Source organism: Sparus aurata, chromosome 6 (genome assembly GCF_900880675.1).
Source record: "Sparus aurata chromosome 6, fSpaAur1.1, whole genome shotgun sequence".
Lineage (NCBI taxonomy): Eukaryota > Metazoa > Chordata > Actinopteri > Spariformes > Sparidae > Sparus > Sparus aurata.
The window spans coordinates 8,027,467-8,050,807 of NC_044192.1; the positions used below are offsets into that span (position 1 = coordinate 8,027,467).

The window sequence follows — 23,341 nt, forward strand, 5'->3', positions numbered from 1 at the left end:
TTGCCACTGTATGCAGGCTGTGTAATTCCTAATTCACAGAGCCCAGTTGAAAGATGATATTTTCCTATTCTCTCTTAATAAGATGTAGATTTTGTAAGAAAACAACTTGAACACTTGTTTGCATGATTTAGAGTCTAATGCACACAGGATTTAAAAAAAAAATATATATATATCCTTGGACTTAAAGGTCCCATATTATGCAAAATACACCTTAGAGCGGTTTTCTATCAATAATATGCATCCCCGGCCTGTCTACAATTCCCACTGGTATGAAAAAAGTTCATCCTCTCCCTTTTTTGATTTCTCCGCCTTTAGAAAATGTGTGGTTATACAGGCCAGTTGGCGATAGTCTTACGGTGACGTCAGCGACAGATTAGACGCGTCCCCCTAGGTTGGTGGCACCGCCCCCAGGTGAAGGTTTGCCACACCTGAAGGAATTATCTAAACGGCGCCATTTTTTTCCGCTCCGTTGGAAAATGGCGAATGTACGACCGGGAAGAAGCGGTTGCTCTGTCGTTGGCTGCACTAACGAGCACCAGAGTCTTTTTAAACCTCCCTCACCGGGGGTCTTGAGGACTCAATGGATGGATTTTATTTTTAATGGGAATGTACCCAAAGCAGTTCCCAAAGTGCTGTATGTGTGTGCTCGCCATTACACTTCGGACTGTTTTCTCAACGAGGGACAGTACAAAGCTGGCTTTGCTAACTCTCTGAGGATAAAGAATGGATCGGTACCAACTGTCCGTGATCCAACAACAAACGTGGGAGCTGTAAGTGTAAACATTTTGATTTACTGTTTAGCCTACCTTCCTACCGTTTCAATGTGTTTTTAGCATGCCAGCTAACATAAAGTACTGTTGGTCTGCAACATAGTCTCCTTATACTAACGTTACGTTAAAACTAGGGCCTGGACTTTAACGCGTTAATTAAAGGTCCCCTATTGTGGAAAAACACGTTTTCTCTGGTCTCTACATATAAATTGTTAAGTTCATTAAAACAAGGAAACAGCTGATCACAGCAGTCAGCCCATCACTCCATGCTAAGATGCTAGCGTCTCCTCGGTCTCTGTAGCTGTCTTCTTCGTTGTCCGCTTGTTGTTGTATCGGCAATCTACTAACGGTCGCTACTTTCAAATTAAAAGCCCCCAGCTAAGAACCCAGTTCTAAACTCCAATGGGGTGTAATGTAAAGCTCTTATTTTGAAGACATATTCGACCTGCTTCCTGTTCACTGCCCAACTTCCTTCTTCCCACGCGTCACATGTTTACAACTACACCGGTGGCGGCTTTTTGGAAAAGACGTGAAAGAAACAATGTCGTCGCTCAGAGCTCGACACGCAAATTGCTCTGTTGTTGGTTGTAAAGATCAACATAAGTGCCTGTATGCTGTCCCAGCTACGGAAGAACAGAAGATAAAGTGGTTGCGTTTCATTTATAACGAAGACGTGGTGGCTGCGGTTCGTGCCGGTTTGTATGTGTGTGCTAACCACTTCACATCGGACTGCTTCAGGAACGAGGGCCAGTACAAAGCTGGCTTTGCCTCGACACTGACCCTCGTAAAGGGATCAGTACCAACCATACGGGACCCAGCAACTGCACCCGAGTCACTGGTAAGTGTCGCCACGTTTTCATAGTATTTACAGTTGCCTAGTTACGAGTTTGGTGAAGTCAGCTGGAAACTGGCTAACTAGTTAGCTCCGCTTTGGTCCGCTATGCAATGGCGTTTGAAGCGTGTTTAATGTTAATAATATTACGAGGGAGCTTGGTTGTCACAGTAAAAAGTCTGGAAACGTGTAGACTGGAGACAGAGACTATACGAACAATGTCCAAGAGTTTGGAGACTGTTGGAGACAAACAAAGCTTTCGCTAGCTGTTAGCCATTAGCTACATCGTAGTAACTGTAACTACACATAGGAACAAACTAACATTAGATGTTACCTGTTGCAGGCCAGTGGGGGATGGGAGCCGGGATGGTGGTTGTGTTGGGGGGGTGGGCAGTCTCTCGTGTTATGGTGGACAACGCACATATTCCTGAGTGTTGGCTTATTGAGCTAATACAGCCTTTTGTTTTGTGTGTGTATATATATATATATATATATATGTAGGCCATCACAAGCTCATCAAGGGATGTCGCATGCCAGACTGACCCACCGGACAGACGGACTGCAAGCACACAGCTATCATTGAGGACTCTTCAGCCCCACTTCAGAAGTTTAGGTATGTACAAACCATCTTCAGTACAATATGTTTTGATGAAGTTGTAATTTTCTTGTTGTGTCATTTATGTAGACTTCTTTAGTAACATTATATTGTTGTTTACAGGTGTTCAGGTGTCCTGCAAGGATTTTGGTGTTGGGACATCCACTGCAGCTGCAGACCATTCTAGTTTTGTAAAGAGACCCTCAAAGAGACCTCGTCTGGACCTTGAAGAGGAGCCGGAGCTGGAGGACGATCCATCAGAGGGCAGCTCTTCAGTGGCAGCTTCAAAGGGGCAGCATCCCACTTATGATCCTGCAGAGTCCGCCACAGCGCCATCAGAGTCAACACTTTTGTCGTAAGTTACCCAATATATATATGAAGTACAGTATAACTGTCCTTGAGATTTCCTATAACCTATACGACTATAGTTTTCATTGCAGGACTGTTGTTGTTTACATCAGTAGTTGTATCTCTGTTTATGTGCATTAAAAAAACATATATGTAGAACAACTGGAACGAGTGTAATGGTTTAGAGTACACTACTGAGGAGAACTCAAACTGTTAAAATGCTAAATGTGTTTTCCTTTTGTTTGATATAGACAAGAATCATCCACTCCCACACACAAGAGCAGAAAATACATAGTGTATGAGAGCTGCATTATGGAGTTGTTTGCTGCGTGTCCTGTCTGCACGCGGGCATGTGATGTGAGGACCCGAAGGCTGGGGACGTTCCTGTCCGTGGAGCAGCGATGCCCCCAATGCAAGTTCTGCAGACACTGGAATAGCCAGCCTATCCTCGGGAGCACACCAGCTGGGAACCTCCACCTTTCGGCAGCTGTGTACCTGAGCGGCGCATCCTTCTCAAAAATTTCACGGGTAAATGATGTGCAACTGTATTTCCTACAATTCTGATTATCGCTCTGAATATTAAGTACTTCTGATCAAGTTACATGCATTATGTCAACAAAACCTTTTTTTTTTTCCTATGCCGACAGGTCTTCAAGGCAATGGAGCTGCAACTTTTTCAGTACGACACGTTTTGCCGGCATGCCAGATCTTTTATTGAACCTGCAGTCATTCACCACTGGAACACATTACAGGATGTGACTCTGCAGCGGCTCAGTCAGGAGAGCAAAGTTATAGTTGGTGGCGACATGAGAGCTGACTATCCAGGTATTTACAAGTCAATGAAATAGTAACAGTTTATCCAGGTTCCAAAGGAGAGTGACATTATGAAAATGCCACATATAATCAAAAAGTATTGATATGTGATGACTAATGTGAGTCAAACACATTTTTTTCAGGGCACTCTGCGAAATTTGGAAGTTACACAACGATGGATCTTAATTCAAACACAGTTTTGGACATCGAGTTGGTTCAGGTGAGTGGTTAAAATTCAGATTGTAACAAGGTGATTCAGTGAAATTTGAAAATGTCCATTTGGCTTTTGCTAACACTATTTATTTTGGGTGTTTTTTTGTGTGGGGGCGACAGAGCAATGAGGTTGGTGGTAGTCAGCACATGGAGGAGGAGGGCCTGAGGAGGAGTCTGGCATTGCTGGAAGAACGTGGCATTAGTCTTGACTGCATTGTTACTGAACGCCATCCACAAATTCAAAAGTTCCTCAGCGAGATGAATTTCACCCACCACTACGATGTGTGTCACATAGCAAAAGGTATATTTCCCTGTGTTCATGTGCATCCACATCCTCAGACATCCACATAGTAGCTGCTACTAAAAGTGCGTTATGTGCACATTACATGTGAGTAACATGAAATAAAATTGGTGCCCTTACAGTAACATTGTAAAGCTGTGAGTCAATTAGTATCACAAGTTTCGAAATTGCTTAAGAAATGCTGCAGCTGACTGATCAATCAGTTTAATGAATGTATCTATATGAACTTTTAGGGATTTCAAAGAAAATGGAGAAGATCAGTAAGGAGAAAGAGTGTCAAGAACTCCAGAAGTGGATGAGAAGCATCACCAATCACATCTACTGGACTGCAGCGACCTCATCCACCGGGCCAGAGAGAGTCGCTAAATGGACCTCAATCCTGAACCACGTACGGGACGTCCACAAACACGATGACCCTCTTTTCCCCAAGTGCCTGCATGAGATCCGCCAGACACGGGACAAAAGCAAATGGCTCAGAGCAGGTGTTAAGTTATTAGATAATTTTTCCTCAGTTTAAAATGGTGATCAAATATTTTGTATCAATGACAACTACACCTAGTGATGTGATATTTTTGAAATTCATCACAAATAATGTCAGTAATATGTATTACTTTACTTTATTGTGTTTTAAAATATGGATTTTTTTTTTATTGTTGTAGGAACTCCGGCTTTCTACAAATTAGAAAAGGTGTTGACCAACAAAAGAACTCTGAAGGACGTGGAAAAACTGAGCCCTCACCACCAGACTCCATTTTTTGAGGCGTTCCATCGTGTAATCCCTCGTTTCGCCCCAAAGAATGTTGTTTTTCCCTTTATTGGAATGCTGTGCAGGTAAATCCAACTAAGGTTACTTCGAACTTTGAGAGATGCAGCCTAAACTGTGTTTTATCATGATAATAAAAAAACCTGTGATTTTGTCTTCCGTGTACTTCCAGACTCTACCTGGCTGCCATGTATTACAATGAAAATGCAGACAGACCCCAGGCCAAAACCCGAGAAGGCGTACCTCTCTACAAGGTCCACTTTCCAAAAGCTCTGAAGGGACAATGCAGCGCCAAACCCCACCAGACAGAGCCAACATTCCGTTAGTGTTCAAATCTTTACGTCATTTAACCAAACATGTTTTGAACTTGTTGAACTGGTTATTGCGCTCACATGTAAAAACCCTAACCTTACAAATGAATAAAAAAGTAAATAAATTGGTAGCAAGTACCAGGATGTATTTAGGACATTTATATTGTTTTGTAAAAAGAAATAACAATAATAACAACAGTAATAATAACAAAAGTGAAAATTATCTTTGTGCTTGTGTTTTATGAAACAGGGTATGTTGCTGACATGATGGACCTCATATTTGACAAAGTCTTTGTGGACCCTACGCCATACACGAACGCGATGTTGGCCATCCCTGTCCCAGAGGATTTGAATGCCCAGTATGAGCATCCTGACAAGGAGGAGGTCATTGCCAGCTATGTGTCCAGGTTCAACCGAGGGACAGTCTAAATCCAACGTAGTGGCCTTCGGCATCAGGAAACTCTCTGCGGATGCGTAGGACCATGCAAACTGGAATGAATAGCCGGATTCTGCGTCCCAAGAAGCCTCAGCACCAGCTCACAAAACTGCGATAGGCTAGATACCTGTAACGACTATAAACAATGGACACAATATTTAGTCTTGCAGTAAAGTATTAATAAGATCCAGGACACGCTGGAGTGACTATGTTGCTCAGCTGGCCTGGGAACGCCTTGGGATCCTCCCGGAAGAGCTAGATGAAGTATCCGGGAAAAGGGAAGTCTGGGTGTCCCTGCTCAGACAGCTGCCTTATGACCCGGCCCCGGATAAGAGGAAGAAGATGGATGGATGGATGGAAATGCATTAATACAGTGTATTACAATTTTTTTCTAATGTTGATTGCCTGATAGGCTGGCCCCGTGTTTACATTATTGTTTTTGGGTGCATTGTTTTATGTAAATAAATGTGTCTTCAGAAATGACTCGTGTGAATACATAAAAAAATATGCACAACATCTGTTTATGAAAACTATACAAATGAAGAAATAGCAAATTCAATATATTAAACTGTACTGTACTTATATTTCTCATGTGTTACTGCAGTTGCAAAACTATGCCTGCTGAAGCAAAGACATGATAACATCTTTGGTTTTTATTCTTTGACATTTTATGAAGAACAACTTACTGGTGTATTCCTGTCTGCTGTAAAGGATCATAGTCAGCTCTGTATTTGACAGGCATTCTGCAAGGAGTAGGGTCTTGTAACCATCTAAGGTTATTCTCTGTAGGTCTCTGCAGCATTTGGGCTGAAAAAAGGAGATGTTTTCTCACCAGGAAGTTGTCATGAGGACCCCAAACTTGCAATTGCAGTAAAGTATTTTAAAGTATATAACAAACATGTCTGCAAACACCTGAAGCCAGGTGTGAAGAAGAATTTTCTACATGGGACCGTCCTTGTAGCCAGAGAAACACTGGCAGTGGACAACCAGGTCAGTCAGTTTGTTTAAACACTTATTGAGAAAGAGTCGCAACTAAAGATTTTGTATATTATTCTGTTGTATATTATCATTTACTTATCAATTGTTTTTTGGTAAAAAAAAAAACCCTCAGGAAACGGAAACATGTCCATTATAGTTTCTCAGAAACACGTTGATGTGTTTGATGACTTATGGGACAAATCGAGCTTGAAAATGAGCACATCCAACTGACTTTCTGATTTATCCCTGATCTCACCTTCAAAGTTGTTTATTATTAAGTTATTATTAATCAAAATTACATTAACATTTGTCAGAGTATCTTTAAATTACATGCTTCGTCTCTGCTGGAGCTGAAGGAAACAAAGTTGTGTTCACAATCAAAATGTATTCAACGAGTTTTGAGATGTAGCACAATGTAGGTGTCAAATCAAAACAAAGTGCAGTTGTAAGAAATGTAAAAAAGGGTCTCATTCACTTTACATTATTTATTACAATTGCAATAAATAAAGATACACCAACAGTGAAACTAGAACACTTTCAATACCACAGAAGTAGAAGTGGAAACAGCTCCTCGACCAGCAGGAAGCTGAAGAAACACACAAACTCATCTTTCATTCATGATTTAAATAAATGGCCTCTGCAGGAAAAAGAGCCAGAGAAAACCAGTGTGGTGCCTCCCACCACAGAAGAAGAAAAGATAAAACTTGATACCTTTTTGGTACATAGTGTCATTTTGATGAAAAGTGCAAATACAATCTTCACATAAAATGGTGGTCAACCATGCAGTTAGTGAGCTGAGGAAAACATGTTTTGTCATATCAGGTAAGAGAAAATGGTATTTTAGTTTCAGACAAGCAATCGTGGTATTAAAGATCTTGAAGTGAGGTAGAACTGCAGGAGCAGATTTAAAGATGTTTGTGCTGCTGTGTCACATTCTGAGGCTCACAAAAAAAAAATACAAATCTATCAATCAAATTCTAAATAAAACGCTGTTGGCCTGAAGTAGAGAAAACGAGCAGCAGCAGCAGCATTCTGCTTGGATTACAGATCAGTTTTGTTTTTAAACTTGCAGTTTTAGGCTCAACCGACACTCGACTCGAGTGACATCACACCACAGTTTTTCAGATTTTGTGCAGCCCCCTCACATGTGCTTTAGTACTCACTGTATAACTTTAAAACACCAGTAAACACATCAAATCTCACCTGTAAAAGACACGTTTATCTCAATGTTACCAGTTCAATAAAGGTTATATATATATATATATATAGACAGACTTTGATGTCGTGGAGTGAAAACCAGAGGGGTGTAAGTGACATTCAACCAGAGAGCCGAGACAAAAAATGTCTATAAAATTCAGTCTTCAATATCAAACTTGTGCAAGATCACATGCTTGATAAATATTTTTACATGAATTAGAAAATAATAATAGTCCCTTTGGGAAAGTTCAGAGCATTCAGTGTAAGGTCTTTTTTATTAATAACTCTCGATTGATTTTGAGTTTCCTTTTGGCAGCTCGATCAGAGGTTTAATTTGCCAGAATTATTTTTCACCCAAAATGCCACTTCCACCCGTCCGACTCTCACCACTCAATGTTTAAAATCAGTGCAGCTTCCTGATTTGAGCCACATGTTTTTAACCAGGGCAACACGCCTCAAAATAATATTGCAATATATCTATCGATATTTTAAATCTCTTCAAGCATTTCAGAAATGCTAAGAGCGGGCAGCAAAATCAAATATAATATTTTTGACCAAATCCTTCTATACTGATATTGCAACATTATTAAGGTTGACTATTGATACTTTCACAATTACAAATAACATCACTTCACTGTAATTGAACCTTTAAAACCAGAAAAACACATCACGATAGAACAGTAACAAAAATCACCATGTATAGTCTCATATCGCATCGTCCAGCCCTATTTTCAACAATCAAAATATCAGGATTGCAAAGGACTAACATTTGGGAAACTCGTATTGTTGGATTAAATCACTTCTGCCTCCTGATGGTAAACACATACAGGACAGGTGGGACGTGTTGCCCCAAATCAAAATTATCTGTCAAATCTACTGTAATACCGTCAGTGTTACTTTGAAAAATCTCTCAAATCTGCTCCGTTTGTTGACATCCAGGTGAAATCTGAACCTTGATGAAAGCGACTCTGCGCTGTGGCACATTAAACATCAAGTGTTGAATGACCCTCAGAGAAAACTGAAGGTTTTCTGTTACAGCAACGGACCGTAGTGTTACTTCTTTGCCCTGACACACAAACACACTGATCACAGTCAGCACACACACTGAGGTCAGGGGTCAGAGGTCACCGGAGTACGTTTTCATGGCGCTTCAGTAGAGGATTCAGATCCGTCTCCAACTCCCTCTGCTTCTGTAATAAACCCTGAAAACACACATACAGGTTTGAACATCTGTACATGGAAGGACCCTCATTGAGCGTGTCTTTGCACATGTTCAGGTTACAAAAATAAAAAACAATATTTCATTGGAGAATCTCTTTTTTTGTTTGGCTTGAATGATTGAAACAACTGATTTGTTGTCTATTCAATTCAACTGTTCGGGGTTTAGAGCAGTTTGTTATGTGTGTGTTACCTGCCGTAGCTGGGCCAGGCCTCTGAGGATCTCCTGCTGTCGGGGTGTGTGCTTGTTACGGAGCAGCTCCGGGTGGAGGAGGGGATCTCGATGTGAGGGATCAGGAGGAGCAGCTGACGAGGAGAAAGTCTAGTTTACTTACAGTTTATAGAGCTCACGTCACCAATGACTGACAGGTGTTGGACTGTTTCTTTTATATTGTAATTTTACGATTAATAAAAGTTTTCTGGGAGTTCTTCCTCTTCAAAACAGAAAAAACGGTGGCAAATTTTTTAATTAAAGCAAAACAAATTTGAAAATTTGGAAGAAATCCATCAATTACGGATTAACGAACATCACAAAAATCCCTAATAAAAGGGGAGAATCCTTTAACTGCAAGTGTAGGTATAGTGTGTATGCGTGTGCGTTTGTGTCTTACCTGTGTGTATGTGGGGTGGTGGTGTGTCAGCAGACTCCAGTGGATCCAGGTTAAAGACTTCATCAGTCCGGACGTAAGGAACGAACTCCAGGACTGGAGGAGGAGGAGGAGAGGTGGAGGAGGAGGTTGGTGCCTGCTGACTCTGACCTCTGTGTCTGACAGCAGGGACCGGAGGAGAGCGCCCCCTGCAGGAGACGACGACACGAGACATTAACAGAGACTTTACGGCATCACCCGGATCAACAGAGCTGCTAACTGGACGGGTTTTTATTTACAAAATAAAAATGTGTTCATGACTTCACAGGTTTTCACAGCTAACTGTCAACATTGCCAGATGTTACACCGAACTGCTAATAGTTATTGTAAAGTTGTGTTTTTATTGCCTAGAAGTTGCTGCCAGGAAATACTTTTTGTTTTTTTTATGTATTCAAAATTCAAGCAGGTTCTGTGTTCATGTGGAACTTTTCCAATAATGCACTTCTTATTAATTGTGAAGCTTGTGTACCTATAAGGTCAATGAGCAGCAGCACAGCTGTACAGAAATGTGAAATCTGACAACAGGTGACTACAATATTAATATTGGTTGTAACAAAGTGGTTATTTAAGAACTTTGTATTTCATGGAAAAAATTCAGATATTACGAAATAACAGACCTATATAAAAAAAAAAATATATTATCTCTTTAAAGATGAAGAAAACAGTCAAGATTTCAACAGTTGCCGCTCACCTTTCACTGTTGATGGCTGTGGAGACGTCGTGTCCCCTGGAAACGTTCTCCACCTGCAACGAGAACAGTCAGCAGGGGAAGAAACAGGTCTGTCAAACAAAATTATGGACCTGAAGAGAATGGGAAAGACAAGAAAGACAAAAAAAAAAACTTTTCCGAAGCAGGAAGCCGCTTACCTTCCTGGTGGGACTGGTTCTGGTCTGTGTGGGGTTGGAGCAGAGGTTCTGAGGAAGAGAGGGAGGAAGAAGAGGAGGAGGGTTGGCTCTGGGCACACAGGTCCTCTCCTGCAGAGCGAGGAGCTCCGCCTGCCTCTTCATCCGACTCTCCTGTCTGTTCCTCTGCAGGGAGGCCGGGTAACGTGCCGAGGCTGGAATGAACTGACGACTGGGCCTGGAGGAGCAGGACAGAATACTGACTGGGACTGAACTTTTTTGTGGATTTCCTTCTTGAAGACAATATAGAGGTCATAGTAGGCATGTTTCTGAATTGGCACCTACCTCTGTGTGTTCCACTCTGGCCTCCTCTTGTCTCTCCTGTTTCTCTCTGTCCTGGCAAACGCCTCGTATGGGTCTCCTCCACTTCCACCTCCTCCTCCTCCTCCACCTCCGCCAGGAAGACAGATGTTTTCCTTGCCTGTTATCAACACTCGGGTCCTGCTGTTAGGAGGAGCAGCAGCAGCAGCAGCAGCAGAAGACAGAGATGGAGGTGGCTGGTACTGAGCAGAGACGTGAGGTGTCTGAACTCTGTCGGCGGTGAGCGGGAGAGAGGGAGCTGCTTCTACACACACACACACACACACACACACACACACACACACACACACACACAGAAAAGATGAGCTGTGTCAGGACGGATTTTCAACACTTAAGAATAGATCCACACCAAACGAATGAACTGCATCCCTGTCTGAGACACAAGGCTGAAGTCTGCCTCGCCCAAGAATTTTTCACAGTGGATAAATATTAACACACCAGTTTTGGACTTCAAGATCTTTTGCATGATGATGATAGAAACAAGCATTTCTGTCTGAGTCACATCAAAGATGTTCATCAGTTATGGTGGTTCTATATGGTTTAACAATTAAAACAGCACCTTGTATAATCCCACGTGTCTACACAACGTCATCAAACTACATCTTTATGCTTGCAGTGTTTTATTTGAGAGCAGAGATTTCATACTGTGTGTTTAAATGTCAATATGGCTGATCACCCATCACACTAACGTCAATATGTTGCTTTTATACAATATTCCTAAAATAATTTATCAGCAGCATTTGGAATGGCTTGAGAGATACAGCTGACTGAGTATAAAAAAATATAAATGAGCAGAATTTAACTGTAAACCGCCTGCAAACGGTTTATAGTTGTGTTACCTGTCTGTACTGCAGTGTCTCTGTATGTGGAGGCTGAACTGCTGCCCTCCTCCAAACACTCGCCCTGTCTTGTCACTGCTGGACAAATACACACAAACACACACACAGTTAGTACAGTTGTTGAGTTGCATCAAATTATGTACGCCTTTACATTCTTGTCCGTTTCATGATCACACAAATATTCTTCTAAACAAATCAACAAACAGCAGGAAATAAGAAGTCAGGAGAGTTTTGCCGTCTGTCATCCGGCTTCATCAGCGTGTCTGACAGCAGGCCGGGCTGGACTTTAATGAACCTGATGTGTTTTTCTCAGGTGTCACATGGAGCAAAGCACCTTGAGCATGTTTTTGGGGCCAGTTTTTGTACAGCGTGTGTTTTGGTCTGTATTGCAGCGACACTGCAGAAGCTCTGCTCACCTCTGGGCTCCAGAGTCTCTTGATGTCTGTCGTCATCAGGTTCTTTGTTTGGCTGCTCGGCCTGATGGCTCAGCTGCTCCTGGAGGACAGAGGTTGATAGAAAACAGTTCAGTGACGGTGTGGAGAAAATTAGTCTGGTGGAGAATCGTGCACTTCTTGTGTGTGAGTGTGTGTGTGTGTGTGTGTGTGTGCTCTTCACCTTCTTCCTCTGTGTGTCCAGTTCGTACCGTCTCTCCAGCATCTCTCTCTCCAGCGCCACCCTCCTCTCTTCCTTCTCCTCCTCCTCTCTCCTCCTCGCCTGTTCTTGCTCCCTCTGTCGCCGCCGCTCCTCCATCTGGGCTTCGATCGCTCGCTGGAGGAGGAGACGGGAGGAGGAATTACAGCTACAATCTTGTGGTATTTAAAGTCTATTCCTCCTCTCCTCTCTCCTCCTCCTTTCTCCTCCTCCTCTTACCTGCTGCTCCAGCTGCTTGAGCCTCCTCCTCTCTCTCTCCTCTATCTGGGCGGGGTCCAGCAGGGCTGTCATGGTCCTCAGATGGCTGGATGAAAAACACAAGAGAACAACACAAAACATTTACTGATGTACATGTGGAGCTACTTCCAGACATCTGATCCACTGACAACATCTCACAGTCTGAGTGGCTGTGGCTCAGTGGTAGATTCAGTGTCTTGTTATCCGAAGGTTGCTTGTTCGATTCCCCTGGTCTGCATGTTGAAGTGTCCTTGGGCAAGATACTGAACCTCCAATTGCTCCTGATGTGCTGGTGGGCACTTTGTACCGCTGTGTTTAAATGTATGTATGAATTACTCTTTTGGACAAGCGTCTGCTAAATGCCCTAAAATGTAAAATGATGTGCTCATTGAAGGCCCCAGTCATAAGTTCTTTTCTTCTTGTAAACATCAACATGTGATTTCCACTCAAATATCATCAACAGTCCACTTCATCAACAGATAATTATGTTGATTTTACAGACATATATCTGTAAACCGTTAAAGCAGTTTTTTTTGTTCATTGTTGAACCGTACTTGGCTCTGGTCGGGTATCCGCTGGTCATATCTGTGCTGGCTCCCCCGACGCTCTCTGCTCCACAGCTGCTCATGGCCTCCCAGACCAGAGACAGGCTGGACGTGGGCTCCCACTCCCCTCGATCGGAGCCATTAGATGGTGCTGGAGGTGGAGCTGATGGAGCTGCAATCTGGACGGGAGGCCTCCTGTGCAGCGAGTCAAAGTGCGTTGCCCAGAGCTCGTGGTCCTCTGTCTGCAGAGACACAGAACACAAAGTCATCAGCAGAAATAACAGATCAACAAATAGATCAGCAATAACAAGAACTCTCCTGTGTGGTTTCTACCGAGTCTCCACTTTATCTTCCTCTGGTTTCTACTCTACCTGTCTCTGCAGCACCTTCTCTCGTCTCCTGCGTTCAGCCCCCTCCTCTCTCTGATGGTCCAGCTCCTCCAGCCAGCGTCTCTTCTGCTCCTCTCTCCTCTCACTATTCAGCACATCCTCCATCGGAGTGACCTCCTACAGAGCCAACACAGAACCGATATCAATTTTATTAACAAAATGTGTTACAGTTTTTGTGAAGACAGTCAGATGGTGATTTTGATTCCTTAATCATCATCATCTTAACGAATCTGGTTCATACAATTATTTGAACATGGCTCATAGAATAGGATTTACCCCGAGTCTGAGGCTGGATCTGACGGCTGCAGGCAGTTCTCTGTGGCTGAAGGAGCTCTGAACTGATAACACACTCTCCGTGTCCTCCTCAGCCTGAAACACACACACACAAAGGTTTGACAGTTTTTTGTCTTTGGTTTCATGTCTCATAAATCAAATACTGTACATCATCATGTGTGTCACAGCTTTGGTTTCTCAAGTAACAACATGATAAAGACAGTGAACATATTACTTTGTAGTTGATGTAAAGTAGTCAACACAACCAGGATTCGATACAAGATATGTTGCATTGTTCCTCCAATGTGAAAAGTTAATGTTGTGCCTTTATGATTGTTAGTGGGAACATGTTTCTTTCTTTTTCCCTTTAAAATAAATGAAATATCTGCTGTACCTGCAGTCTGCCAGGGGCCGAACACTGCTGCTGCTGCTTCAGTGCCACTTGTTCATCTAACACACACACAAAAAAAAATATTTCTCTCATAAGATTGCAGCCAACTGTTATTCTTATCATCAACTGTATCTTGAATTTTTTGATTTATGATTCCTTGTGTCAGTGAACTCATCTATACCCAGCCTATATTGCTCATCTCTCTCCCCACCAGTGAAAAGTGAGTGTTTTTGTGTAAGATTATACATTTGGAATGAGGCTTGTGTTTTGTATTTGGTATTGATTATCTTTCTGACATTTAAAATCATGTTTTTGTAAAGGTTTGGAGACTAGTTTATTTAATTAATCATGGTAGAAAACAAATTGGCATCAATTTAAACACAATGGTTTGTAGGCCTAAAACTTAAAGCCCTTGAAAAATGTCACATCTGAAGTTTTTCTCTTAAAAAAAAGTGAAATTATTATCATGCAATAATTGTACAAATTTAAAGCGTGATAATTCTGTTATAAAATGTTTGTGTGAGTGTACCTAGTTCTCTCCTCCACTGAGCCTTCTTGGCGTCGATGGCCGCTCTGCTCTCTGACTGTCGCTCCTCCAGCCAGCTGAACAGACATCCAGACGACCTGAACAACAGCAGCAACATTCTGCTCTGAAAACAGATTTCTAAAAACACATCGCCACACTATGGCAGCATAATGAACCTGACCTGTAGCAATCATGCTGACAGGTCTTAAAAACAGAATTTTCTGAGTCCTGTACATTTATTGTTATCAGGTATATAAATATAACAGTGTCTTATTTACTGTATGTAACTGCATCCAGAACAAATCTATTTGTGAAACACACAAACACCTGTTGAGGTGGATTCCTCACCTGCTTTCTTTATCCTGTGAGCTTCCAGTTGTATCAATCCCTCCTCTTCCCTTCTTGATTTCTTCTCCTCCTCCTCCATTAATTGAGGAGCCAGAATTAGAGTCTATTTGATTTTCTAACAGAGAAAAAGATGTGAAGTTACATTATTTTGACAACGAGAGAAAATGTCTTTTAAATTTCACTCGGTCATACCATCCCTACCGTTCTGGGTCCTCTGGTTCTGTGGTGGATCTTGGACATTGCTGGTGGTCTGGACTGTGTTGAGGATCTTCTGTAGCTGCTCACTGGTCAGACACACCACACTGTCTTTCTGTCCTGTGTCTCCACTGGTCAGCGTGTCCTTTACCTTCCCGCCTGCTCGTGTCCCCGTGTTCTGAGGCTGTCCTGTTTTGCCATTAGTTCTCAGGGAGCTGACAGCAGTGCTGTGTTTTTGTCTGTCAAACTTCACCTTCAGCCCAGAAATAAGGCAGAAAAGGCAGAAAAAATAAATGTTATATGCAATAAATTTGATCTTAAAAAGAAATGGGATGCAGTAAGAAAACATGAACCTACCTTAGCCTCAACTTTGATGCTTCCCCCTTTCAGCTCATTTGTCTTGGATGATGTCAGAGTGGTGCTCTTCCTCCCAGTGTTGGAGGTAGTTGCTCCTCCTGCCTTGCTTTTGGTTTCTTTGTGCCTCCCTGCCTGCTGTCGGGCTGGACGCTGCTCTCCCTGCACCTCCTCCACACAGGATGGCTGCCTGGAACTCAGGATGTTTGCCGCTCTGGGCCTGCAGGATAGCTGCAGGGGATAATTAACAATTTAATCATAAAAGATAATACCTGCACGGTTTGATTTTTCCCAAACAACATTACTGTTTCTTAGAAACATCAAGATGTGCTGTACACTGCAAAATGTGGACAAAAGTATATAGACACCTAGGTGCTTTGTGTGTAGACATCTCATGGTCAGACTGAAAGGATGATTCCTACCTTTGTTGGATTCTTCTCAATGCCTGCAGTGGAGAGAGGACAAACATTAAACCTCACACATATACACACACAAATGTTAATACTCACTAAAACCTCTCTAGGTCTGAAAAAAGCAGTTGAAACAAAAATAAAACCTATGTCCAAATGTGCATGCCAACCATTTAACAGACTCAAGTGCTGATGTCGATTTTACTGTAGTTTTTAATGACCTGTCTGGATACGAATTTTAATATAATCAACTGAAAACTATAAATAACTTATCTTTTTAGAAATAAAAACAAATAATCCAGTTTTAAACATTCCACATGTAAGTTTTAACTGGTTATGAATCAGTCTCAATTTTATACTGATGCCTCCATCTGAAGTACAGAAGCAAACCAGACTATCAGAGAGAAGAACGGCCATCTTTTTACAATTAAAACAGTTATTCTTAACGACTGTCACCGGGTCAGATTGGATTCCAATTTATCTGGGTTGGAAAATCATAAAATCAAAATGATTCTTCATGACATTCTACAGTGCTGAGGATAAATTGATGAGTCTCACAAACTGAGGAAAGATGTTGCTCTGTAGTTTGGTGGTATAGCAGGAAAACAGAGTTAACTTTGTTTCACGTAAAGGCTAAATAATAATTATCAATAGAAAGCAGGAGCCTTATAAGAAAAGGAAATAATTGAGTGATATTTCCCGGGACAATAGTAAATCATAAAGCTGAGAGGTCTCACCATGATTGAGTAAAATCAACTTGGGTTTTCCATTTTCAAGTTCAAACAGCAGGCCGTCTCTGTTCACACACAGGGGAAACATCAGAGCAAATAGTGGAAACAAAACATACATTTAATAGCATTCTGTATTATGTGTAAAGTAAAAGCCCTGTTAAACGTTTTTAAATATCTTACTATGTTCATGTTTTAACGCCGTCTTACTGCAGAAAACACTTTTGTTGGACACTGATGAACTAAACTGAACGGACAGGTCTGCGTGTTAGCGTCGAGTTAGTGTAGGGCCAAACATATATAATATATGATATTAATCGGTTTAGATATTCAGTTTGTTCAACCTTCATTGATTATATCTATTTATGACCAAAGCTTTGTAACTTTGAACTTTGTTCCAGAAAGAAAAATATTTGAAATTTCTCCTACGAGGGACCAATGAAGGAACATCTTATCTCTCATCTTAAATACAGTTTGCAGACTTCATCTATGTGACAATGAGACTGTGTGGCAGAACAACACACTGCGGCAGAACAGGACAAACTGTATCATATTGCCAGGTAATGACATTAGTGTCACACGGTGACACATAATGGCTGAACACAGGCAATATTTCACAGGATGGCAGATTTATAATCACTGGTCTGCTTTATGACTTGTCCTGTTTCATATGAACTGGCTCTGGTTGGTGAAAATGGCGCTTTAATAATGTTTTGGGAACACCAGATCACACCTGCAGCTCATTAGTGTCAAGTCATATCATAGAAATGTTAGTATTGTACTTGTGCAATTAAAGGGTATTTGTCTCTGCTTTCATAATGTTTTTGTTGCTGCTGTTGTCTTCTTTGCAGGAACTCTAATAAAACATTAGAATAATGTATACAGGTCGATATTTGACTGATTTTACCCTCATTTCTTGATGACAAACCACCATGAACCACAGCGACAACAGCTCGTTTAACTGTCATCTGCATTGAGCACGTATTCATCTACACGTTAATGTCTCATGTTTTACAGAAAGCATAAGCTCTTTGTTCACAGTTCGATCAAGCTATGATTGTATTTCACTGCGACACATTCGCCCAACATGTTAGCCTAGCTAAAGTTAGCTACTGGAACTGTGAAAAAACACACTCACCCGAGATTCATGCTGACAGGAGATATTCATAAAATGGCGGCACGTTAACCGTCAACTCCATGAACAACAGAAACAGACAGTTAGTTACTAATGTCTGATTTAATAAAAGCGTTTCTGCTCTGCTCAGCACTGACCGCACTGCAAGTCACACGCCAGTTCCTGGTTGCTTAATTGTGTACGTTGGTTGCTAAACACGACCAAGAACGGCTTCACCGATTGGTTGATTCTTTTGACTGTGGTTCTAACGACCAATCAAACGTCTTCATTTGGACGGTACGTTAGAAGATGTTGCATTCACGGCGACTGGGAATTTATTCAAAACGACGATAAATTAGATTACTGACGTTACTACTCGTTACTACCAGTGATGCGATGTAACGTGGTACATTTACTCAAATACTGTACATAAATACAATTTTGAGCTACTTATATTTCCAATTTCTCCTTCTTCATAGTCCCCCCTCTACATTTTGGAGGCAAAAGTCGTACTTTTACTCCACTACTTGTATTTGATAACTTTCGTTACTTTGCAGATTACCGGCTGAATCAGAGCCAAAGTAGAATATATTTAAATCATTTTAGACCGTAAGCAATCGGATAAAAAAAACAAAAAAACATTCCTCTGAGCAGAAAAATGCTGAATATCGAATCCTTAGTGTGCATTACACATGTAAATACATGTAAGATTTACTTTGACTTTTTATACTAAAGAACATTTATTGCCAGAAGATTACTATTGATTCTTGAGTTCAGTTTATATCAGGAAGTTTTTCACTTTTACTTAAGTCATATTTGTACGGGTTCTTTTATTTTTAAAGAAAAAAAGAAAACAAAAGGTACAGAACAACACATCATTCCTCTTTGAAAAGATCTTTGTACAGCTTAACGGTTTTGTTTAATATGTTCCTTAATTTGCACAGGGAACCTATAAAGTCAGGGGGGATCTGGGGACATTTAAATTAATGTATGTGACATTTTTCATGCATAATTAGTGTGTTCAATTTTGATATTCTCATTAAATTTACCCTCCCAATATATAATTTCCCAATTGAGTCGAGAAAAAAAATGTTAATGCTTCTATATTAAGACACATTTTGATGAGTACTTGATATTAAATAATATTTGAATTGAATTTGGCTTCTGTGTAGGGAGCTCAGGGTGTGTAGTTCCAGTAACGGACTGTAGGTGGCGCCAAAGCGACGCAATCACGCAAACGAACTGTAAAAGCCAAACAGGCTGCGTTAGCTTCACTGTAATGACGTTAGCCTCCTGAATGTTTTTTCCGCTGTTAATGAGTTTGGATACCGGGGACCGACATCCATGAACCTCTGCGGTATTTGAAGCATTCCCACGGTGGCCTCCGCGAAGTCAGCTCGGCGACCTCACGGTGATCCTGACGGTATGTTTTTATTGTGACAGCTCGCTGCCTCTAACCGGAGAGACTGCGTAACGTCAAACCGTGATGTTAGCTGTTTAGCTAGCGTTAGCATGCGAGGCTACTCAAACGGCAGCTAGTGTCGAACAAACGTCAGCGTTTTCCATCAGTGCCCGGGACACAGAGCAGCAGTTAGAGAAGACCGTTGGAGCGAGATGACATGAAGCAGTACGGAGCTTTACTTTCATTCTAAGCTGAGTTAAAATGAGTAAGCTGACTTAGCTAGCTAGCGTGTTGTCAGGCTAAGGTCAAGAAGCTGGCCAGTCTGACAGCTAACGCTAACAAATGTGGTACCCAAGAGTCTATAAACGTGCTATGTGGCAGCCAGCCATACTGCTACCAGTTAATAGCAGCACTGGCTAACGTTATAATCAGGTTATCATTGGAAGCTGGGCTGGTGTCGATTTCAAGATCAAGAGGTGGGTCTGTAAAAGTTTCATTAGCCCGAAGCTAGCTCGGCGTAAAATTAATTAAAGTCTCAGTGGAGGTTGGTGTTTCTTGGGATTCGGATGGGCTGCAGAAGGTAATGTTGACTGACAGGTTATCTTGTAGTAATTAGGGTGTTATTACTACATGACATGTTGACGGTGCAGGTTTGGTGGCTTTGATTAGGTTTAATTAGGAAGCTCCAGCTGCACTGGGTGTGATGATGACCATGCTGCTAGTCGTGTTTATTTGTTGTCAAACAACTGCTGCAGGACTGCCTTATCATGCTGCTCCGCAAATTACCTTACTATCAGTAAATAAACAGGCTGCCATTCATCAGATAGCTAATCTCTGGGTTTACAGTTTCGTGGCTGACGTCTTTTGGCCTCTGTGTTCTGCTAAATATCCTGCCGAGAACATTTACAGTAGATCAGTTCTGTTCATATTTGAGCAGAGAGAAAAAGAGTCGCTTCCTGTCTGTTTGTCTTGGTTTTGTGTCATCATTTCATCAGTGGATTACAAAGGACATCTTCCAGATCTCTATAATGAAAGGTTTGGGATTGTACTCACTAGATTTTTCTAGGAAAATGTAGTTTGTTTTGCAGTAATCTGTGTGGTTGCCATTGAATTACTTCTAATGGTAAATCAGCCACAGTTTGTGCATCTTTGGTTGTCTAATCCTTAAAACTCCTTTATCCACTGCAAAATATTTGAATATTTTCCTAAATTCCAGCTAGAATATAATGCCTATATAACATGACTCTTCTCAATTTGTGTGATTACATCGACCAAAAGCGTAATAACCAGTAATATTTGGCTTTGTCAGTTTGACCTTCTTATGTTTTGTATTACCACACAATCTTGAGGCTTGTAAATGAATTTCATCAAGCTGCCTGAAAAGGAAAATAAATCACAGAATATAGATGTTCCTTCAGATCAGTGTTATTTGGTGTTAAATAGCTTTCCAGAGTTTCAGGGTTGCCAAGCATTCAGTAACACAAATGTAATGACGAAACATAACAAGCTCTCACAGCCATAAATCAAATCATTACGATGATTTCAGTTTGTGTGTAAGTGTGTCAGTTCTAAAATAATGATGTTTAATAAACTGAAAGTCAACAGTTCTCTGTAGCAAATATTTTAACGTTAAATCTGGTTAAATAATTTGCTTTTGCGATGATGTGTGTGTGGAACTGATTGTTTAGATCCCAGTTTGTGTGAATATTGGCAGACAGGATTTAACCAGTGGCAGAGATCTGTGATCAGTGAGCCAAACGAGGGTTTAACTGAAGTTCATTATCCTGTAAAGGCAACGTAAACACGTCTGGTGTTGTTGTGTGAAAGTCTTATCAAGCATAGACTGTGCCTGAGGGAAAACTCAGTGGACATGTTGCAGACATACATGTTACACATTTGACATCATTGACTTCATTTGTCAGCAGCGCTTGTTATGTATCAGTTGTTTTTTGTTTTTTTTATACTCTTTTGTGGGAAGTTACAGACTCCATCGTGACCAGGTGTCAGACTGTGAATAGATGTGGCAACAGAGAAAAACATGTCCGGTGAGAAAATGAAGGCAGTTATGTTGAAACTTAAGTTGAACCAACAGATACAGCGACATGTCGATACCTACCTTCACAGATACGTCTGTCTCTATTTATACATATACCTTAATGCTACAAATGGCAGCAGTGCATTAATGTGTCATACGCTGCATTCTTGAGCTTTTTTTCATTCTCACATACATGTTTGAAATATGTCTGTTTAGAATTTGCTGTCATCTTCAAGATACTGTCATCTTTGATAGTGAAGTTAATTATTCAGTTTTGGTACCCCGCCTCAAAAGTTCACAGAAGTCTGTGATTACTTTATTTTGATGACTTGAATTTCACTCAAATGATCAGGATCTTTCCTCTACATATTTGTAAGGCTATAACCACAGATCACTTTTATACTTGTAAAGAGACATTCATATAATCTATTTAGATTCTTAAAGATGTGTTTTTACAGTTTTATATAATAAGTGGTTGATGAAAACAGGATTTTAAGTGTCTTGGTCACATCTAGTCAATACATTCTCCTTTAGATGAGGTCAGTATTTGTGCAATGCCTGTGTGGATCAGGTGTGTTAGACTGGTGGGATGTACCAGAACTCAAAATAAGTCAGTTTAATTTCCTATTTAAGAGACCGACCTCGACCGCTCCTATCGCTTTATCATCTCAGCAAAGTGTAGATGGGGGGAAAAAACCTCAACTTTTCTCCTGCATCACTGCCTCTCTTTTCTCTCTTTTCTAGAATGTAAACAAACCTCAGCCAGCATGACGTCTGTTTTTCTATAAGATCAGTGTGTACTGTCGCCAAACTATAAATACAAAATTGTGTGTTACAAAGATCTTACTGAAGTATAATTTAAATTGAAGTCTATAATTTGATAATTCAGCCTTTTCAAGGCAACCAACCAACATCTGGAGCTCTTATACTCAAAACATTCAAAGCCATGACATGGGACCTATGTGCCTTTTGTTTGAATGAGGTTACATGAAGAAAGACAGGCAGGTGGTTAACTTTGGGCTTAAATCAGCGTTTTTGGTGCCACAAATATAGTAAATTCTACAAAAGATGACATCACACAATCGTAGTACAGGATTGTAATACAACCAGGGCTCCGTACTAATTAGCACAATTTCCTTTTCGCGTAAAACAGATTGATCAAAGCTGTCAGTGTCTTTATTAGTAGCAGTTTGTTTCTTTCATATTCCATCAGTGCAGATCTGAGCATGAGCGTGAGGTGACTTGATGAATAGAAAGTCTTTTATTGGAGAAGTCAGGTGACAGTATCACACACACGATGACTGTTGCCACCGTGAAGTAATGACAGGCAGTAATCAGCTTGTTAATTGAAAAAGGGGAGAAGACTGCATGCTGGAAATTAGTCTAATGACCTTCACACACATCAGTTACACAGACCTATCAGGAGACATGCTGCTGCTTGTCGTGATCCATTTCCTTCCACAGCTGCTAAAAGCTTGTTAACATGTTGAACATGTCGAAGGTTTATACACTCGGTGGCCACATTATGAAGTACACCTGTGAAATCTAATACGATCTCATCCAATAGCCATAAATTCGACCTTCAGAAAGAGAATAATGTTCGGTGTAAGTTCAACTTTATTCATCTCCAAAGGGCAATTGGTTTTGCAGTACAAAGTGCAACATAAAAAGAAGTAAACAACATGAAATATGAATAACAAAGTCTCAACAGCACTGCACCAATGAACAAGCATAACCATCAGGACAGCCGTAAAACAATACAGTGATGGATATCCTGCCATCCCGCTTAATAAAGTATGACCAGCAGAGCTCAACAATATAAAAATCTGTCTAAACCATCCGACAGGTAGTCCAGAATACACTCTTTGTTTATCACTGAGGTTGTAGTCTGTTGTGATGGTTTCCAATATTTTGCCCACCGCGACTTCCAGGATGGAAAAATATTAAAAACACAAGCGGGCTACAGATTCCACGGTTTGGACCAAAAACATCATACTTGATGTATGTGGCTCATTGACGTGAAGGTCTTAAGAGCTGACTGACATGTGGGGGGGTTTTGGTTGCCACAGTAACGCCACAGTCTTCAGTTATGTGGCGAGGAAGGCGCCCAGATGATGAGGATGATGATGGACACGTGTGGTCTCGATGGTTGTTTTGACCGATGTGAGCTGTTGTCTCACTCAGCAGTTGTTGATAGGACGGATTGTTCTCCTTGCTCTGTGTGTGTTTGTGTGTGTGTGTGTGTGTGTGTGTGTCGC

The 23,341-nt window shown here is 41.1% G+C and overlaps 3 protein-coding genes across 13 annotated transcripts in view; 2 read left to right on the plus strand and 1 right to left on the minus strand.

Moving 5' to 3' along the window:
- The first annotated feature begins 486 nt into the window (after positions 1-486).
- On the plus strand, positions 487-5,865 carry LOC115582760 (uncharacterized). Of its 2 annotated transcripts, none has more exons than XM_030418945.1 (11): positions 487-770; positions 2,104-2,215; positions 2,321-2,552; positions 2,797-3,073; positions 3,193-3,370; positions 3,502-3,578; positions 3,692-3,872; positions 4,106-4,354; positions 4,532-4,703; positions 4,808-4,956; positions 5,197-5,865. In XM_030418945.1, the coding sequence occupies exons 1-11, from the start codon at positions 585-587 to the stop codon at positions 5,373-5,375; spliced, it is 1,992 nt and encodes a 663-aa protein (XP_030274805.1). In that variant the 5' UTR covers positions 487-584; the 3' UTR covers positions 5,376-5,865. The 2 variants fall into 2 exon arrangements, with proteins under 2 accessions (XP_030274805.1, XP_030274804.1); XM_030418944.1 differs by lacking the exon at positions 487-770 and adding an exon at positions 1,220-1,608.
- Positions 5,866-6,830: 965 nt separating this feature from the next.
- On the minus strand, positions 6,831-17,853 carry ccdc66 (coiled-coil domain containing 66). Of its 4 annotated transcripts, none has more exons than XM_030419262.1 (21): positions 17,671-17,853; positions 16,542-16,600; positions 15,817-15,839; positions 15,398-15,625; positions 15,047-15,293; positions 14,846-14,960; positions 14,501-14,595; positions 13,975-14,030; positions 13,584-13,676; positions 13,290-13,424; positions 12,928-13,160; positions 12,356-12,440; positions 12,101-12,253; positions 11,902-11,980; positions 11,486-11,560; positions 10,611-10,884; positions 10,290-10,503; positions 10,114-10,166; positions 9,387-9,571; positions 8,969-9,081; positions 6,831-8,759 (listed from the first exon to the last, which is right to left on the minus strand). In XM_030419262.1, the coding sequence occupies exons 1-21, from the start codon at positions 17,679-17,681 to the stop codon at positions 8,682-8,684; spliced, it is 2,604 nt and encodes an 867-aa protein (XP_030275122.1). In that variant the 5' UTR covers positions 17,682-17,853; the 3' UTR covers positions 6,831-8,681. The 4 variants fall into 4 exon arrangements, with proteins under 4 accessions (XP_030275122.1, XP_030275119.1, XP_030275121.1 ...); XM_030419259.1 differs by having other exon boundaries at positions 10,611-10,890; positions 17,671-17,852; XM_030419261.1 differs by having other exon boundaries at positions 11,486-11,563; positions 17,671-17,852.
- A 1,013-nt stretch (positions 17,854-18,866) lies between these two features.
- The window catches only part of ip6k1 (inositol hexakisphosphate kinase 1), a 32,074-nt gene continuing 27,599 nt past the window's right edge, over positions 18,867-23,341 (plus strand). For 2 of the 7 annotated variants that reach the window (XM_030419266.1, XM_030419273.1), the window contains exon 1: positions 18,867-19,069. The gene's annotated coding sequence lies outside the window, so the exon portion shown is untranslated. The other 5 variants (XM_030419267.1, XM_030419271.1, XM_030419268.1 and 2 more) reach the window with 5 other exon arrangements.

Coding starts and splice junctions, on each gene's coding strand:
- ccdc66 (XM_030419258.1), bottom strand. Junction 15,840..16,541: donor GTTGATTTTACTCAATCATG/GTGAGACCTCTC, acceptor TCTCCACTGCAG/GCATTGAGAAGAATCCAACA. Junction 11,981..12,100: donor TGGACACACAGAGGAAGAAG/GTGAAGAGCACA, acceptor TCTGTCCTCCAG/GAGCAGCTGAGCCATCAGGC.
- LOC115582760 (XM_030418944.1), top strand. CDS start 1,312: ATGTCGTCGCTCAGAGCTCGACACGCAAATTGCTCTGTTGTTGGTTGT. Junction 2,553..2,796: donor TCAGAGTCAACACTTTTGTC/GTAAGTTACCCA, acceptor TGTTTGATATAG/ACAAGAATCATCCACTCCCA. Junction 3,873..4,105: donor TGTGTGTCACATAGCAAAAG/GTATATTTCCCT, acceptor ATGAACTTTTAG/GGATTTCAAAGAAAATGGAG.